We start from the raw sequence: 16,300 nt of genomic DNA, 5'->3' as shown, positions 1-16,300 counted from the left end.
AGTAATACCTATGCATGCTAACATGCTATTGTTCTTACCCTTTCTCAAACACCTATCAACACTGTTTATAGTAATACCTATGCATGCTAACATGCTATTGTTCTTACCCTTTCTCAAACACCTATCAACACTGTTTATAATAATACCTATGCATGCTAACATGCTATTGTTCTTACCCTTTCTCAAACACCAATCAACACTGTTTATAATAATACCTATGCATGCTAACATGCTATTGTTCTCAAGCAGGTTCGGTCAATATTTTGGTAACTATGCATTAATGGTCACAATTAAATTTGGCTTATGTAGTATTCACAACCAATCTTTTATCACCCTTGATATAAATTGAAATGTTCATCTTCTGCAGCCGATATGCATGAGCAGTCATGACTTGTAAGGTCAATAGCAAACTTTCAACTGCTGCATGTAATAGTTGATCACAACAATAAAGAGTGTCTTACATGAATGTATCTGTTTGTACCTTAGAGTTGCTAACGTGAATCTGTTGGTTGTTACCTTAAGAGTGGGATACATAAATGGTACAATAGAGTTGCTACCATGAATGCTTTAGCTGGTACCAAACACAGGGATAGATAGATAGATGGTAGCATTGAGTGGCTAACATGAACATGTTGGTTGGTTCCCTTGAGTGGGATAGGCCTACATAGATGCTAGCATAAAGTGGCTTACTTGAATGTGTCTGTTTGTACCTTAGAGTTGCTAACGTGAATCTGTTGGTTGTTACCTTAAGAGTGGGATACATAAATGGTACAATAGAGTGGCTACCATGAATGCTTAAGCTGGTACCAAATACAGGGATAGATAGATGGTAGCATTGAGTGGCTAACATGAACATGTTTGTTGGTTCCCTTGAGTGGGTAGGCCTACATAGATGGTAGCATAGAGTGAACTACATGAATGTGCTGCTTGGTACCCTAGTGTGGGTGACATAAATGGTACCTTGGAATGGCTAATATGAATATGTTGGTTGGTACCCTACCACAGGTTACATAAATGGTACCTTACAGTGGCTTACATAAATGTGTTGGTTGGTACCCTACCACAGGTTGCATAAATGGTACCTTGGAGTGGCTAACATGAATGTGTTGGTTGGTACCCTAGACTGGGATACATAAATAGTACCTTAGAGTGGCTAACATAAATGTGTTGGTTGGTACCCTTAGTCTGCACAGGTTTCATCAGGGGTGGAGATTTGTTTCAAACACTGGGGGGGGGGGACATTTGCTTGGGTGCAGGAGCATAGCAACTTTCATCCCCAAAATTGTTCCCGCGCTTTGTGATATTTGTATCTATATATCTATATCTATATCTATCTATATATATATATATATCTATAAAGAAAATCCATGTTTACTCCAAGAAGAAATATTATTAGAGAAAACCAGAGAAATATTATACGACTCATAATTGACAAAAAGGGAGTAATGTTTTAGAAAATATAATGGAATTTTCGGTCCCCCTGGGACTTTTGTCAGCAATACTTGGCAGTCGACATTTGTATCATCCAACATTTTTACCATTTGTATCAACCAACAGAGGGACATTTGTACCAACGAACAGAGGGATCTTTGAACCAGGAGAGGGACATTTGTATCAACCGACAGATAGACATTTGTATCAACTGACAGATGGACATTTGTACCAATCGACAGATGGACATTTGTATCAACCGACAGAGGGACATATGTATCAACCGACAGAGGGACATTCGTACCAACCGACAGATGGACATTTGTACCAACCTACAGATGGACATATGTACCAACCTACAGATGGACATTTGTACCAACCTACAGATGGACATTTGTACCAACCTACAGATGGACATTTGTACCAACCGACAGATGGACATTTGTACCAACCGACAGATGGACATTTGTACCAATCGACAGATGGACATTTGTACCAACCTACAGATGAACATTTGTATCAACCGACAGAGGGACATTTGTACCAACCGACAGATGGACATTTGTACCAACCAACAGATGGACATTTGTACCAACTGACAGATGGACATTTGTACCAACCGACAGATGGATATTTGTACCAATCGACAGATGGACATTTGTACCAACCGACAGATGGACATTTGTACCAACCGACAGAGGGACATTTGTATCAACCGACAGAGGGACATTTGTAGCAACTGACAGAGGGACATTTGTACCAACCGACAGATGGACATTTGTACCAACCGACAGATGGACATTTGTACCAACCGACAGAGGGACATTTGTACCAACCGACAGATGGACATTTGTACCAACCGACAGATGGACATTTGTATCAACTGACAGATGAACATTTGTAGCAACCAACAGAGGGACATTTGTACCAACCGACAGATGGACATTTGTACCAACCGACAGATGGACATTTGTACCAACTGACAGATGGACATTTGTACCAACCGACAGATGGATATTTGTACCAACCTACAGATGGACATTTGTACCAACCAACAGATGGACATTTGTATCAACTGACAGATGAACATTTGTAGCAACCAACAGAGGGACATTTGTACCAACCGACAGATGGACATTTGTACCAACCGACAGATGGATATTTGTACCAATGGACAGATGGACATTTGTACCAACCGACAGAGGGACATTTGTACCAACCAACAGTGGACCATTGTACTATTAAGGAACATCTGTACCATTAAATATATGTTTTTACAGTTTGTACCAGCTGGGGACACTTGGTAAGCAGCATTGTCTACTTTTGACTTAAAGCAGCATTTTGTGTTTTGTCGGCGTTTTCCACTTTATTGACAAGTCCATCATTTGAAGTAAGATTTGAATAGATAGGCTAGTTATGTATGTTGTTATGGCATCGTGAAATCAGTGAGGTTGAGAAAAACCATAGGAAAGGATGCAAAATGCTGCTTTCAAGCAAAACTTCAGTATTTTGTAATATTAGTTAGTCCTGAAGGCAATCTTTGCTCAATCAAGCACTTCATTTGTAGGTCTCTCAAACTTACCTCTTTTCTGCAGAAGAAAAAGTGAAATTAAGCTACAGTGTTTACTCATTTGAAAATCAATGGAAAAAAATGCACCATACTGTAGCAATGATTTTATGAACATTTCAACAAAATTCAGAAATGGTTGAATTTTCTGTGACAAGCTTTGACTTACTTGATATGCAGAATACCATTTCTACGTTGCCTAGCAACAGGGAAGAAATTGTCAAGAAAGAGAAGACTGATGAAAAACATGTAGATAACAATCCCTAAGGATTCACTTTAAACAAAGAATAATATTGGTTAGATAACTCTTGCTATCACAGCAAGATAATCTCTAAAGTGTTGCACCGACATTGTTACCATCAGCTTTTGCCGATAACCAATATTTCAAATCCTGCTATTGGCCGAAACCGGACCGATACCAGTAACAATAAAAATCATAATAAAAAGCTAGCCCACCATTAACCCCTATCTGCCCCTTCATCCTCACTCTCAGTTTATTTTGTTTCTTACTACTGCTGCATTCTTGACATGACTGATTCTAATAAATATATGAAAGACTCTTGTTTTCTTTTCATTCTTTCATTAATTTTTTACTCAGTTTTGTTTAATGCAGTAAGATTACACAAAGTTTGATGATAGGCCTACAGTATGCAATTATAGGCTACTGTATACTATAGCCTACATTTTGCATATATGTAATAAGAGCAATTGTTCTTATCACACTGATAGCATCCTAACATGTAGCAAGAAGATATGGAAAATGGCAAACTTAAAATTGTGAAACTGATATGCCAGTGGTTAGAGTATTGTGTTGCTATACAAGGGTACAGTTTGTGCAAGTACACCATCTTCAAGGGTATGCCGTCTAAGGTGTATAGACAATACAGGTACTGCACACACATGTATATTAACTGTAAAACAGAACATCTCAGCTTTCCTAGGATTTGTCAAGTTGTGATGGAACGACCCAAGGGGCATATTTCTTTTTTTAAATTGCCAATCTTCGTACAGGTTCAAAATGGTGTTTACATTTTGAGTAAAAGTATTTGCTTTTCTATCCTAATTCATGGAATAGGTTATAAATGTAAATCTTTTATTTATCGTGCTATATAAGTTTTCTGTAATTTCTAGCAAAAGGAGTGTGTTTTCACTATTGACAAAGTAGAATTAGTTAGACACAGCTGAATCAAAGAGAGACTATTCTGTATCTACTTTAGCAGGTTTCCTTAGGGACACCTAATTTCTTAAAATAGAAGACTAGATGTCTCAATTTAACTAACTTTGTCTCCATCAGGTTAGTCACACACAAGCTCAGAAGTAAAATTCCTCTTCATTTTTCAACCAATGATGCTGTAATGTAATGATGAGGCATCATGAATAATAAAGATAAACCTACAATATACAAGGAATGAAAGGAAAAGACTATACCTGGGGCTTTTAGAAATTTCAGACATCCTTCTGTAAACCTTATAATACAGGGTTGTTATAATGAACAATCCCTGGACAACCAGGTCTTATGTTTTGGCTGTCTGAACAATTAGTTTGGTTGTCCAAAAAAAAAAATGACCAACATGTACATGGTAGAGAAGATGTGTAGGTTTCGTGAATAGAACATCAGCTCTTTGTCTTCAGTATCTCCAAAGTGGTGTAGGGTTATACCAATTTATTCATTTTTCCTATTTGTGGTGTATTTAGTTACAACCCAATCTGAATTTGATGTAAACACCTACTTGTCCACTGGACAACCTGCCTCCAAAGCTGGTTTTGTTTCATCATCTCAGATGACCATTCAAGTTTGCCCTGATACTGAAATTACAGTACTTTGTCATCCCTTCCATGCAGTCTCATTCATTTCATCCCTGTCCCTCCCCCTGTCCCTCCCTGTCCCTCCCCCTGTCCCTCCCCCTGCCCCTCACCTTTCATTTTGGGTATGTCTCTAAGCCATGTTTACAATATTTTAGAGCAAACTCAAACAATCCCTTTCCTCTTATCATATTAATGAAGAAGTGAATGAGACTGAATTACTGAAGGGGAGAGAGGTGCCTGCTATGTAGAACTTCTTCGAACAGCTAAGAACACATTTAGTTCAATCTGCCAACTTGTTAAAGTGTGATGTTACACTGCTACTAGCAGGTGAACTCTCTTAGATTCTTTTTGACTTTACTTCACATATTCTGACAAATTTGTTATTATCATCAATGCCATGCAGTTATCAGTATCAATTACTGTTTTCCCAGAATAATTGTTAACATGCTCTTCATTAGAAAATATGCAAAATGAATGCGTAGAAATAAGACCTTGAAAGTTTGCTTATAAAAAGAATACAATTCTGTAGTCTAACAATAAGCCTTATCTGTGTACAATCCCCTTTCACACAAACTGGCCTATTTTGATCTTAATTGACACTACTGATTGTTCATTCAATGTTCTTCTTACTAGTATTGTAAGCTTAATATGAATTCTGAATTTATTGAAATATTAAGAAAAATACCAAAAAAGGGCTTAAAAACTAAACTCTTCAAGCCGATTTTTATACATTTTGAAATACAGTATCACTGTATGAAGTTGAACTAAAGAACCACACTTAACACTAACATGTGACTTCCGACTTAAGCTAATTTCATGTAGAAACAGCCTATATGTAGCCTATCCATAACTACTACTTTTCACTACCCATTGTATTTATTTCAGCAAAAATTGCAACACTTTCAGAAATTATGTCACTTTTTAAAACACTTTGCTAACGTTGATCCCCTATAGCGTGACAACTAAGCCACATTGGCAACTGTTATGGTTGAAATATCTGTTACTAAACAGGGAATAACTTTTTCACCAGGGCCACGAGAGGTACTGCGCATGTTTTCCCAACAAATATATTTGTCAGTTCCAACATGCAGAGTGGGGCCGGGGGCTGGGGATTGGGCAGGCGATCCAGTGTAGGTGTTGTGTGTTTCAGATCCAACATGCAGAGTGGGGCCGGGGGCTGGGGATTGGGCAGGCGATCCAGTGTAGGTGTTGTGTGTTTTTTTCCAAGGTCTTAATATGTAATGTTTACAAAATTACAAATTGCAAGAACGGTCTTCAACATGAAGTACGTGCATTGCTTTTGTATTCTTGACGAGAATTTTGCTCAAGCCGTTTAGGTGAATATGTCTGTGATTTTAACATTGTGACTGCTTCTAGCGTAAAACTAGTTTAGCAGTTTGAAGGGCCAAACAAAGTTTATCCCATATAACACTTGTGCAAAAGAACTGTTGAGGAGTAAATTGGTCAAAATTATGTGAGGTGTATCGTCTACATGTAACCCTTGCCTATTAATTATAGTGCGGTACTCCCGCACGTTGTATACATTATTAGCAAGGTGTATACCAAGGTTGCACACAGAACGTAGTCTAGTCTTACACACATGATGGAGAGTATCCCACGCTGTGTTGCAGTTAGCAATAATCATGCTTCTGTTACGTAGGTCTAAGGTTTTTGACGCAGTTCAAAATGTTTGTACCCCTGGATTTTACTTGTAAATTAAAGCACCAAATGGTGATTTAGATCCCATTGAAATGCCACAGAATCAGGATATTTCTAGGCCAAAATAGTTTAACCTACCTCTGCCAAAAACATGTTTTGTCTTGAAGAAGTAATATTGGTTGCAAACTATCGGTAAGTGACTATTTTTACCGATATAAGACTGATAGCAGTGAAATTGGCCGATAGGCCTGATACAGATAACGAATGCCGATAATCTGTGCAACACTAGTAAAGTATGATGGCAAAAGGTTTCTCAATGTCCATCAAGTGCGATGATTATTTGAATGCTAAAAATAATATTTTAACAGCTTGCAATAAACAAATTTGGGCAATGAAAGTTATAAATGCAGCAACCTAAAAGTGGCAATTGAGTTATGATCTAGGGATATATTTTAATGGACTGAAAATTCAGAAATTTGTGCAATAATTGTATGTAAGCTACACAGAAGACTTTAAATAAGACAGAATACTCCTCTCCATCTCAATGGGAAGAAAAAAGAAAGAAGGAAGTCAACAGAAAGGCAAAAGATTAACAGCTTTTACAGAAATCGAAACAGCAATGTTATTATTAATGTGATACAAACCTGCTTTTAGGTAGTTTTATGGACATCACATTAGGTGCTGACATTGTCCGTTGAGGGTAACAAGAACTGCAACAGGGTACATTTAGAAGTAATCCAATCATCAAATAATGAAAATTTGCTACGCTTTGCCCAAAGTAATTACATTTAGTATGTACATTTGAAGTGCTTCATCACCCTTTCAAGGACAAATGGTTGCCCAGCTCTTTGTCCCTATCATCTCCCTTTGGCCCTGACATAAGATCTATGATACACTTAATATTGCATAGCAGATCATAGGAGCTACAGTATGATACACCCATTGTATACTGTGCCTGTAGACCCCTGAAATCAGATCTATGATACATCCATTACATAACAGACCATCAGATCTACGATACATCCATTACATAGCAGACCATCAGATCTACAGTATGATACACCCATTACATAGCAGACCATCAGATCTACGATACATCCATTACATAGCAGACCATCAGATCTATGATACATCCATTACATAGCAGACCATCAGATCTACGATACATCCATTACATAGCAGACCATCAGATCTACGATACATCCATTACATAGCAGACCATCAGATCTACGATACATCCATTACATAGCAGACCATCAGATCTATGATACATCCATTACATAGCAGACCATCAGATCTAGGATACATCCATTACATAGCAGACCATCAGATCTACGATACATCCATTACATAGCAGACCATCAGATCTACGATACATCCATTACATAGCAGACCATCAGATCTATGATACATCCATTACATAGCAGACCATCAGATCTACGATACATCCATTACATAGCAGACCATCAGATCTATGATACATCCATTACATAGCAGACCATCAGATCTACGATACATCCATTACATAGCAGACCATCAGATCTATGATACATCCATTACATAGCAGACCATCAGATCTACGATACATCCATTACATAGCAGACCATCAGATCTACGATACATCCATTACATAGCAGACCATCAGATCTACGATACATCCATTACATAGCAGACCATCAGATCTACGATACATCCATTACATAGCAGACCATCAGATCTACGATACATCCATTACATAGCAGACCATCAGATCTACGATACATCCATTACATAGCAGACCATCAGATCTACGATACATCCATTACATAGCAGACCATCAGATCTATGATACATCCATTACATAGCAGACCATCAGATCTATGATACATCCAGACCATCAGATCTATGATACATCCATTACATAGCAGACCATCAGATCTATGATACATCCATTACATAGCAGACCATCAGATCTATGATACATCCATTACATAGCAGACCATCAGATCTACGATACATCCATTACATAGCAGACCATCAGATCTATGATACATCCATTACATAGCAGACCATCAGATCTACGATACATCCATTACATAGCAGACCATCAGATCTACGATACATCCATTACATAGCAGACCATCAGATCTACGATACATCCATTACATAGCAGACCATCAGATCTACGATACATCCATTACATAGCAGACCATCAGATCTACGATACATCCATTACATAGCAGACCATCAGATCTACGATACATCCATTACATAGCAGACCATCAGATCTACGATACATCCATTACATAGCAGACCATCAGATCTACGATACATCCATTGCATAGCAGACCATCAGATCTACGATACATCCATTACATAGCAGACCATCAGATCTACGATACATCCATTACATAGCAGACCATCAGATCTACGATACATCCATTACATAGCAGACCATCAGATCTATGATACATCCATTACATAGCAGACCATCAGATCTACGATACATCCATTACATAGCAGACCATCAGATCTACAGTATGATACATCCATTACATAGCAGACCATCAGATCTACGATACATCCATTACATAGCAGACCATTATATATATATGTACATATAATGTGTCTAATGTACATCAAAAACTATGATACTTTCTGTACATCAGACCATTTATGATATGATTTACAAACAACTTCAAGCAATGCAGAGTCAGTTGAACCTTATCTAATCTTAGCAAATTAAACTTTTTAAGGGTTTAAAAACATCAGTACAATGTGTTGGAATCATCAGTTAAATACTGTAGAATAATGCCCAGCTAGAGCCAATGTAAGAATCGAGTGGTTGCCTTGTAGTAGAATAATGCTCTAGAGCCCATGTAAGCAACGAGTGGTTGCCTTATAGTAGAATAATACCCTAGAGCCCATGTAAGCAACGAGTGGTTGCCTTATAGTAGAATAATACCCTAGAGCCCATGTAAGCAACGAGTGGTTGCCTTATAGTAGAATAATGCCCTAGAGCCCATGTAAGCATCAAGTGATAGCTTTATAGTAGAATAATGCCCTAGAGCCCATGTAAGCAACGAGTGGTTGCCTTATAGTAGAATAATGCCCTAGAGCCCATTTAAGCATCAAGTGATAGCTTTATAGTAGAATAATACCCTAGAGCCCATTTATGCATTGGGTGGTTGCCCGAATAGTAGAATAAAGCTCTAGAGCCCATGTAAGCATTGAGTGGTTGCCTTATAGTAGAATAATGCTCTAGAGCCATGTAAGCATTGAGTGGTTGCCTTGTAGTAGAATAATGCCCTAGAGCCCATGTAAGCATTGAGTGCTTGCCTTATAGTAGAATAATGCCCTAGAGCCCATGTAAGCATTGAGAAATTTACCTTCATAAGGTCTCTGAGGCTGAGTGGTTGCCTTAGGTACAATTATATTTCTACCTTTTTCCTACAATAATTTGCTGAGGAGAGATTCTGAGGTGAGAAGCTACACTGGTACTCATATAATATTTATGAGGTCCTGTAATGCGAATTATAAGTTTACTGTACAGATTACCGGTGTCACTATGATTAATTTATCAAGAAACTTCCATTATTTGTCAGGTAGAAGGTTTAGTTATTGAGAGACAAATTGACACGATATATCACTGTTTGTACACCACAATGTATGCTGGCACTGTATGAGGTGAGATTCATATAAAACAAAAATCATAGCAAAATGAAAGATATTCTCACCTGCTCTTTATTGACTCTGATCTTGGATTCTGGTGAGGAAAGTCTTCATCCTCTTCAGGATTAATGATCTCTCCCTGATTCATAACCTCGTCGTTGTCATCAAAATCTTCTCGAAGTTTACTGGTCTCATCGGGAGATGTATCTTCCTCATCATCATCATCTTCTTCTTCTTCATCTTTAAACCGTATTCGATGTCTGGAAGTATGGAAAGATTTGGGTCTTCTCTTATCGATCTCTCCGTCTCTTGGATTCATTCCTCCTTCCTGAATCTCTTCGTTTGGACCTGACAAGCACAAGAATTCAAAGTTCCTGATAAGTAATTTTGAAGGATGATCAATATAATGTTCAGTTTGGATCCAAGCTCTGCTAGGATACTACCAGCATTGCCTTCTTTGTAATACGTAACCAGCCATGCACTGTTATATTCTTTATTTGTGCACGCACCACTTACTCACAAGCACGTATGGTGTTGTCATCCGACAAACTTTGTAAGTCCAAGCAGGTGTTATATTCTGCATAGGGAACTGCCACATGGGTTTATGTCAGTACTACTTTAGCCAGCCAAGCAAACTCTTCATGAAGGAGTAAACCTTATCTCTCAAACTGTGCTTACCGCCTGAGGTAGCTATTACCAGCTGCTAATCCAATCATAAAGTCCTTCACAAAGGTTCTGTTCGACCAAATTATCAGAGAAACAGGGCAGAATTATTAGCAAATTACCAAGGAAATGCTGTAAATTACGTGTCAATTATCCAGCCAGAGAGATATAGGACTGTTTAAAATGATTTCTACACAATAGAAATAAAGTTGATAAATGCTATCCATTTTACCTACTTGAACTAAATGAAATACTGGAATGGGCTAAAGAGGGAGTTACCAAAGAAACTTGAGGATCACCAATAGTCTTACACCAGCAGATGGTGCATGGACTCTGCCATTGATGTAGCCCAGGGAACACCAATGCACTAACACAAGCAGATGATGCATGGACTCTGCCATTGATGTAGCCCAGGGAACACCAATGGACTATTACACCAGCAGATGGTTCATGGACTCTGCCATTGATGTAGCCCAGGGAACACCAATGGACTAACACCAGCAGATGGTGCATGGACTCTGCCATTGATGTAGCCCAGGGAACACCAATGGACTATTACACCAGCAGATGGTGCATGGACTCTGCCATTGATGTAGCCCAGGGAACACCAATGGACTATTACACCAGCAGATGGTTCATGGACTCTGTCACTGATGTAGCCCAGGGAACACCAATGGACTAACACCAGCAGATGGTGCATGGACTCTGTCATTGATGTAGCCCAGGGAACACCAATGGACTAACACAAGCAGATGGTGCATGGACTCTGTCATTGATGTAGCCCAGGGAACACCAATGGACTATTACACCAGCAGATGGTTCATGGACTCTGTCATTGATGTAGCCCAGGGAACACCAATGGACTAACACCAGCAGATGGTGCATGGACTCTGTCATTGATGTAGCCCAGGGAACACCAATGGACTAACACAAGCAGATGGTGCATGGACTCTGTCATTGATGTAGCCCAGGGAACACCAATGGACTAACACCAGCAGATGGTGCATGGACTCTGCCATTGATGTAGCCCAGGGAACACCAATGGACTATTACACCAGCAGATGGTGCATGGACTCTGCCATTGATGTAGCCCAGGGAACACCAATGGACTATTACACCAGCAGATGGTTCATGGACTCTGTCATTGATGTAGCCCAGGGAACACCAATGGACTAACACCAGCAGATGGTGCATGGACTCTGTCATTGATGTAGCCCAGGGAACACCAATGGACTAACACCAGCAGATGGTGCATGGACTCTGCCATTGATGTAGCCCAGGGAACACCAATGGACTAACACCAGCAGATGGTGCATGGACTCTGCCATTGATGTAGCCCAGGGAACACCAATGGACTATTACACCAGCAGATGGTTCATGGACTCTGCCATTGATGTAGCCCAGGGAACACCAATGGACTAACACCAGCAGATGGTGCATGGACTCTGCCATTGATGTAGCCCAGGGAACACCAATGGACTATTACACCAGTAGATGGTGCATGGACTCTGCCATTGATGTAGCCCAGGGAACACCAATGCACTAACACAAGCAGATGATGCATGGACTCTGCCATTGATGTAGCCCAGGGAACACCAATGGACTATTACACCAGTAGATGGTGCATGGACTCTGCCATTGATGTAGCCCAGGGAACACCAATGCACTAACACAAGCAGATGGTGCATGGACTCTGCCATTGATGTAGCCCAGGGAACACCAATGGACTATTACACCAGTAGATGGTGCATGGACTCTTCCATTGATGTAGCCCAGGGAACACCAATGCACTAACACAAGCAGATGATGCATGGACTCTGTCATTGATGTAGCCCAGGGAACACCAATGGACTAACACCAGCAGATGGTGCATGGACTCTGCCATTGATGTAGCCCAGGGAACACCAATGGACTATTACACCAGCAGATGGTGCATGGACTCTGCCATTGATGTAGCCCAGGGAACACCAATGGACTATTACACCAGCAGATGGTTCATGGACTCTGTCATTGATGTAGCCCAGGGAACACCAATGGACTAACACCAGCAGATGGTGCATGGACTCTGTCATTGATGTAGCCCAGGGAACACCAATGGACTAACACCAGCAGATGGTGCATGGACTCTGCCATTGATGTAGCCCAGGGAACACCAATGGACTAACACCAGCAGATGGTGCATGGACTCTGCCATTGATGTAGCCCAGGGAACACCAATGGACTATTACACCAGCAGATGGTTCATGGACTCTGCCATTGATGTAGCCCAGGGAACACCAATGGACTATTACACCAGCAGATGGTGCATGGACTCTGCCATTGATGTAGCCCAGGGAACACCAATGGACTATTACACCAGTAGATGGTGCATGGACTCTGCCATTGATGTAGCCCAGGGAACACCAATGCACTAACACAAGCAGATGATGCATGGACTCTGCCATTGATGTAGCCCAGGGAACACCAATGGACTATTACACCAGTAGATGGTGCATGGACTCTGCCATTGATGTAGCCCAGGGAACACCAATGCACTAACACAAGCAGATGGTGCATGGACTCTGCCATTGATGTAGCCCAGGGAACACCAATGGACTATTACACCAGTAGATGGTGCATGGACTCTGCCATTGATGTAGCCCAGGGAACACCAATGCACTAACACAAGCAGATGATGCATGGACTCTGCCATTGATGTAGCCCAGGGAACACCAATGGACTAACACCAGCAGATGGTGCATGGACTCTGCCATTGATGTAGCCCAGGGAACACCAATGGACTAGCACAAGCAGTTGGTCCATGAACATGAGCACTGCCATTAAATGAAACCCAGGGATCGATCACCAAGCAGATGGTCTTGGTTGAAAAAGATGCCCAACTGGATTTATCCAAAATGTTCTAAGGTCTCAGAATTGATTGGATCACTAAAATGCTAGTGACTTACGCCCCAGTCAGTCCATGACTGTTTATTAAATTATTGTCCACATTAATCTAGACTTACACAAGTATAAATTGCAGTGATCATTGTTTTATTAACACATTTCCCAGAATCTGTGTGCATCTTTCAGTCAAAACCAACCCTAATAGTATTTTATATTAATACAAAATACTATGGATATTGGACAAAATACTATGAATAATCTTGGAACATATTTAAAATCTGGTAAATTTTATGACTGCATAGGCCCCTATATGGCAATAGCATTTACTGATGTCAGTATGTCCATTGAAATAAAGGGTTGGGTTTTCTTTGCAATTTTCAAATATGCAGAAATGTCTATTTAATACATTATAATTACCAGGAATATTCAGTTGGAGGAATATTAGACATAACAAAGCTGTTGGCTTGTTCTTGCATTTATGATCATATACTGTAGGATAGTTGTAAGAAATGTTATTTTCTCATTGGAACATTGTAATAATGTTAGTGAAATTAAGCAGCCATCACTAAATGGACATGAACATGACTAGCTCAGTGAGTATGTACTGCATGGACACATGTAATATGGTGGTTACAAGTCTGCTAGTTCTGTGAGACTAGCTCAGTGAGTATGTACCGCATGGACACATGTAACCTGGTTTACAAGTCTGCTAGTTCTGTGAGACTAGCTCAGTGAGTATGTACCACATGGACACATGTAACCTGGGTTACAAGTCTGTTAGTTGTGTGAGACTCGCTCAGTGAGAATTTACCGCATGGACACATGTAACCTGGGTTACAAGTCTGCTAGTTGTGTGAGACTAGCTCAATGAGTATGTACCACATGGACACATGTAACCTGGGTAACAAGTCTGCTGGTTGTGTGAGAATAGCTTGGTGAGTATGTACCGCCTGGACACATGTAACCCGGGTTACAAGTCTGCTAGTTGTGTGAGAATAGCTTGGTGAGTATGTACTGCCTGGACACATGTAACCTGGGTTACAAGTCTGCTAGTTGTGTGAGACTAGCTCAGTGAGTATGTACCACATGGACACATGTAACCTGGGTAACAAGTCTGCTGGTTGTGTGAGAATAGCTTGGTGAGTATGTACCGTCTGGACACATGTAACCTGGGTTACAAGTCTGCTAGTTGTGTGAGACTAGCTCAGTGAGAATTTACCGCATGGACACATCTAACCTGGGTTACAAGTCTGCTAGTTCTGTGAGACTAGCTCAGTGAGTATGTGCCACATGGACACATGTAACCTGGGTTACAAGTCTGCTGGTTGTGTGAGACTAGCTCAGTGAGTATGTACCGCATGGACATATGTAACCTGGGTTACAAGTCTGCTAGTTCTGTGAGACTAGCTCAGTGAGTATGTGCCACATGGACACATGTAACCTGGTTTACAAGTCTGCTAGTTCTGTGAGACTAGCTCAGTGAGTATGTGCCGCATGGACACATGTAACCTGGGTTACAAGTCTGCTAGTTCTGTGAGACTAGCTCGGTGAGTATGTAACATGGACACAAGTAACCTGGGTAACAAGTCTGCTGGTTGTGTGAGACTAGCTCGGTGAGTATGTATCATGGACACATGTAACCTGGGTTACAAGTCTGCTAGTTCTGTGAGACTAGCTTGGTGAGTATGTATCATGGACACATGTAACCTGGGTAACAAGTCTGCTGGTTGTGCGAGACTAGCCCGTAAGTATGTATCATGGACACATGTAACCTGGGTTACAAGTCAACTGTCAAATTATGCATTATGAGCGATGATACTTCAAAAGTTGTAACAATTCATTATATGAGAAAACTTACTCCAAATCCCAATTCTGGCCTCACTGCATGGCCGGCCGTTTAGAGGTATTTGAAAACAGCAGCTCCTGATTTATTTACAATAAACAGACTTCATACCATCCATATCAAGATGACTGCTTTCATCACATCGCTCCAAAGACTAAATGCGTCAGGCCAACTTACTCCATATGGCTCTTATTTCCATCTGTCTTCATGACATGTGGCTAGAAATGTTTTATCTACGATGGCTCATATACACTGTCAGAGCTGATGACATTAATCCCGTCCTCCTGTTTCACCATCTCCTAGCAACAGCTATGATGTAATATCATATGTTCATTCCACATAAGTCAACATTAATCATATCAGGAAAGTAATGAAACAGTTTAGTTGCTGTCATCAAAGTTGTTCTTGCAACATTAAAAATTATTAAATATTCCACCAAAACCTTAAATTCATGGTGAACAATGAATTTAAAACCATCAAAAGTCACTCATCCAACCTTACAAGACATTAATGATTTCAGCAGAGCCTTAAATAATAGCCAACATTTCAATTACTACCATCAAAGTTTGCTCATCTAATACAGATGAACATTATTTTTTGCAGCAGATCCTCAAATGCATAACCAGGATTTCAACAAGGATGCAGTTTTAATTGCCCAAAACAAAGGAGAGAGTGGGAGAGGGGGGGGGGGGGATGAAGAGGATTAATGAAATGTCTATGAAAATTTTGAAAAGTAATTTTTCTTTGAGAGCAGTATTACTCCTATTAATGTACCATTAGCTAAAACTAGTTCACTA

The 16,300-nt window shown here is 40.1% G+C and overlaps 1 protein-coding gene across 10 annotated transcripts in view; it reads right to left on the bottom strand.

Moving 5' to 3' along the window:
• LOC139964611 (band 3 anion transport protein-like) overlaps positions 1–16,300 on the bottom strand; it is a 146,277-nt gene that overhangs the window by 53,014 nt on the left and 76,963 nt on the right. For 7 of the 10 annotated variants that reach the window (XM_071966352.1, XM_071966354.1, XM_071966353.1 and 4 more), the window contains 3 exons: positions 10,180–10,462; positions 7,108–7,173; positions 3,168–3,197 (listed from right to left, as the gene is read on the bottom strand). In XM_071966352.1, coding sequence (XP_071822453.1) covers positions 3,168–3,197; positions 7,108–7,173; positions 10,180–10,462 — 379 coding nt within the window. The remainder of the gene's footprint in view (positions 1–3,167; positions 3,198–7,107; positions 7,174–10,179; positions 10,463–16,300) is intronic. The other 3 variants (XM_071966351.1, XM_071966359.1, XM_071966360.1) reach the window with 3 other exon arrangements.

Source organism: Apostichopus japonicus, chromosome 23 (genome assembly GCF_037975245.1).
Source record: "Apostichopus japonicus isolate 1M-3 chromosome 23, ASM3797524v1, whole genome shotgun sequence".
Lineage (NCBI taxonomy): Eukaryota > Metazoa > Echinodermata > Holothuroidea > Aspidochirotida > Stichopodidae > Apostichopus > Apostichopus japonicus.
This window is presented reverse-complemented; position numbering and strand designations above follow the sequence as displayed.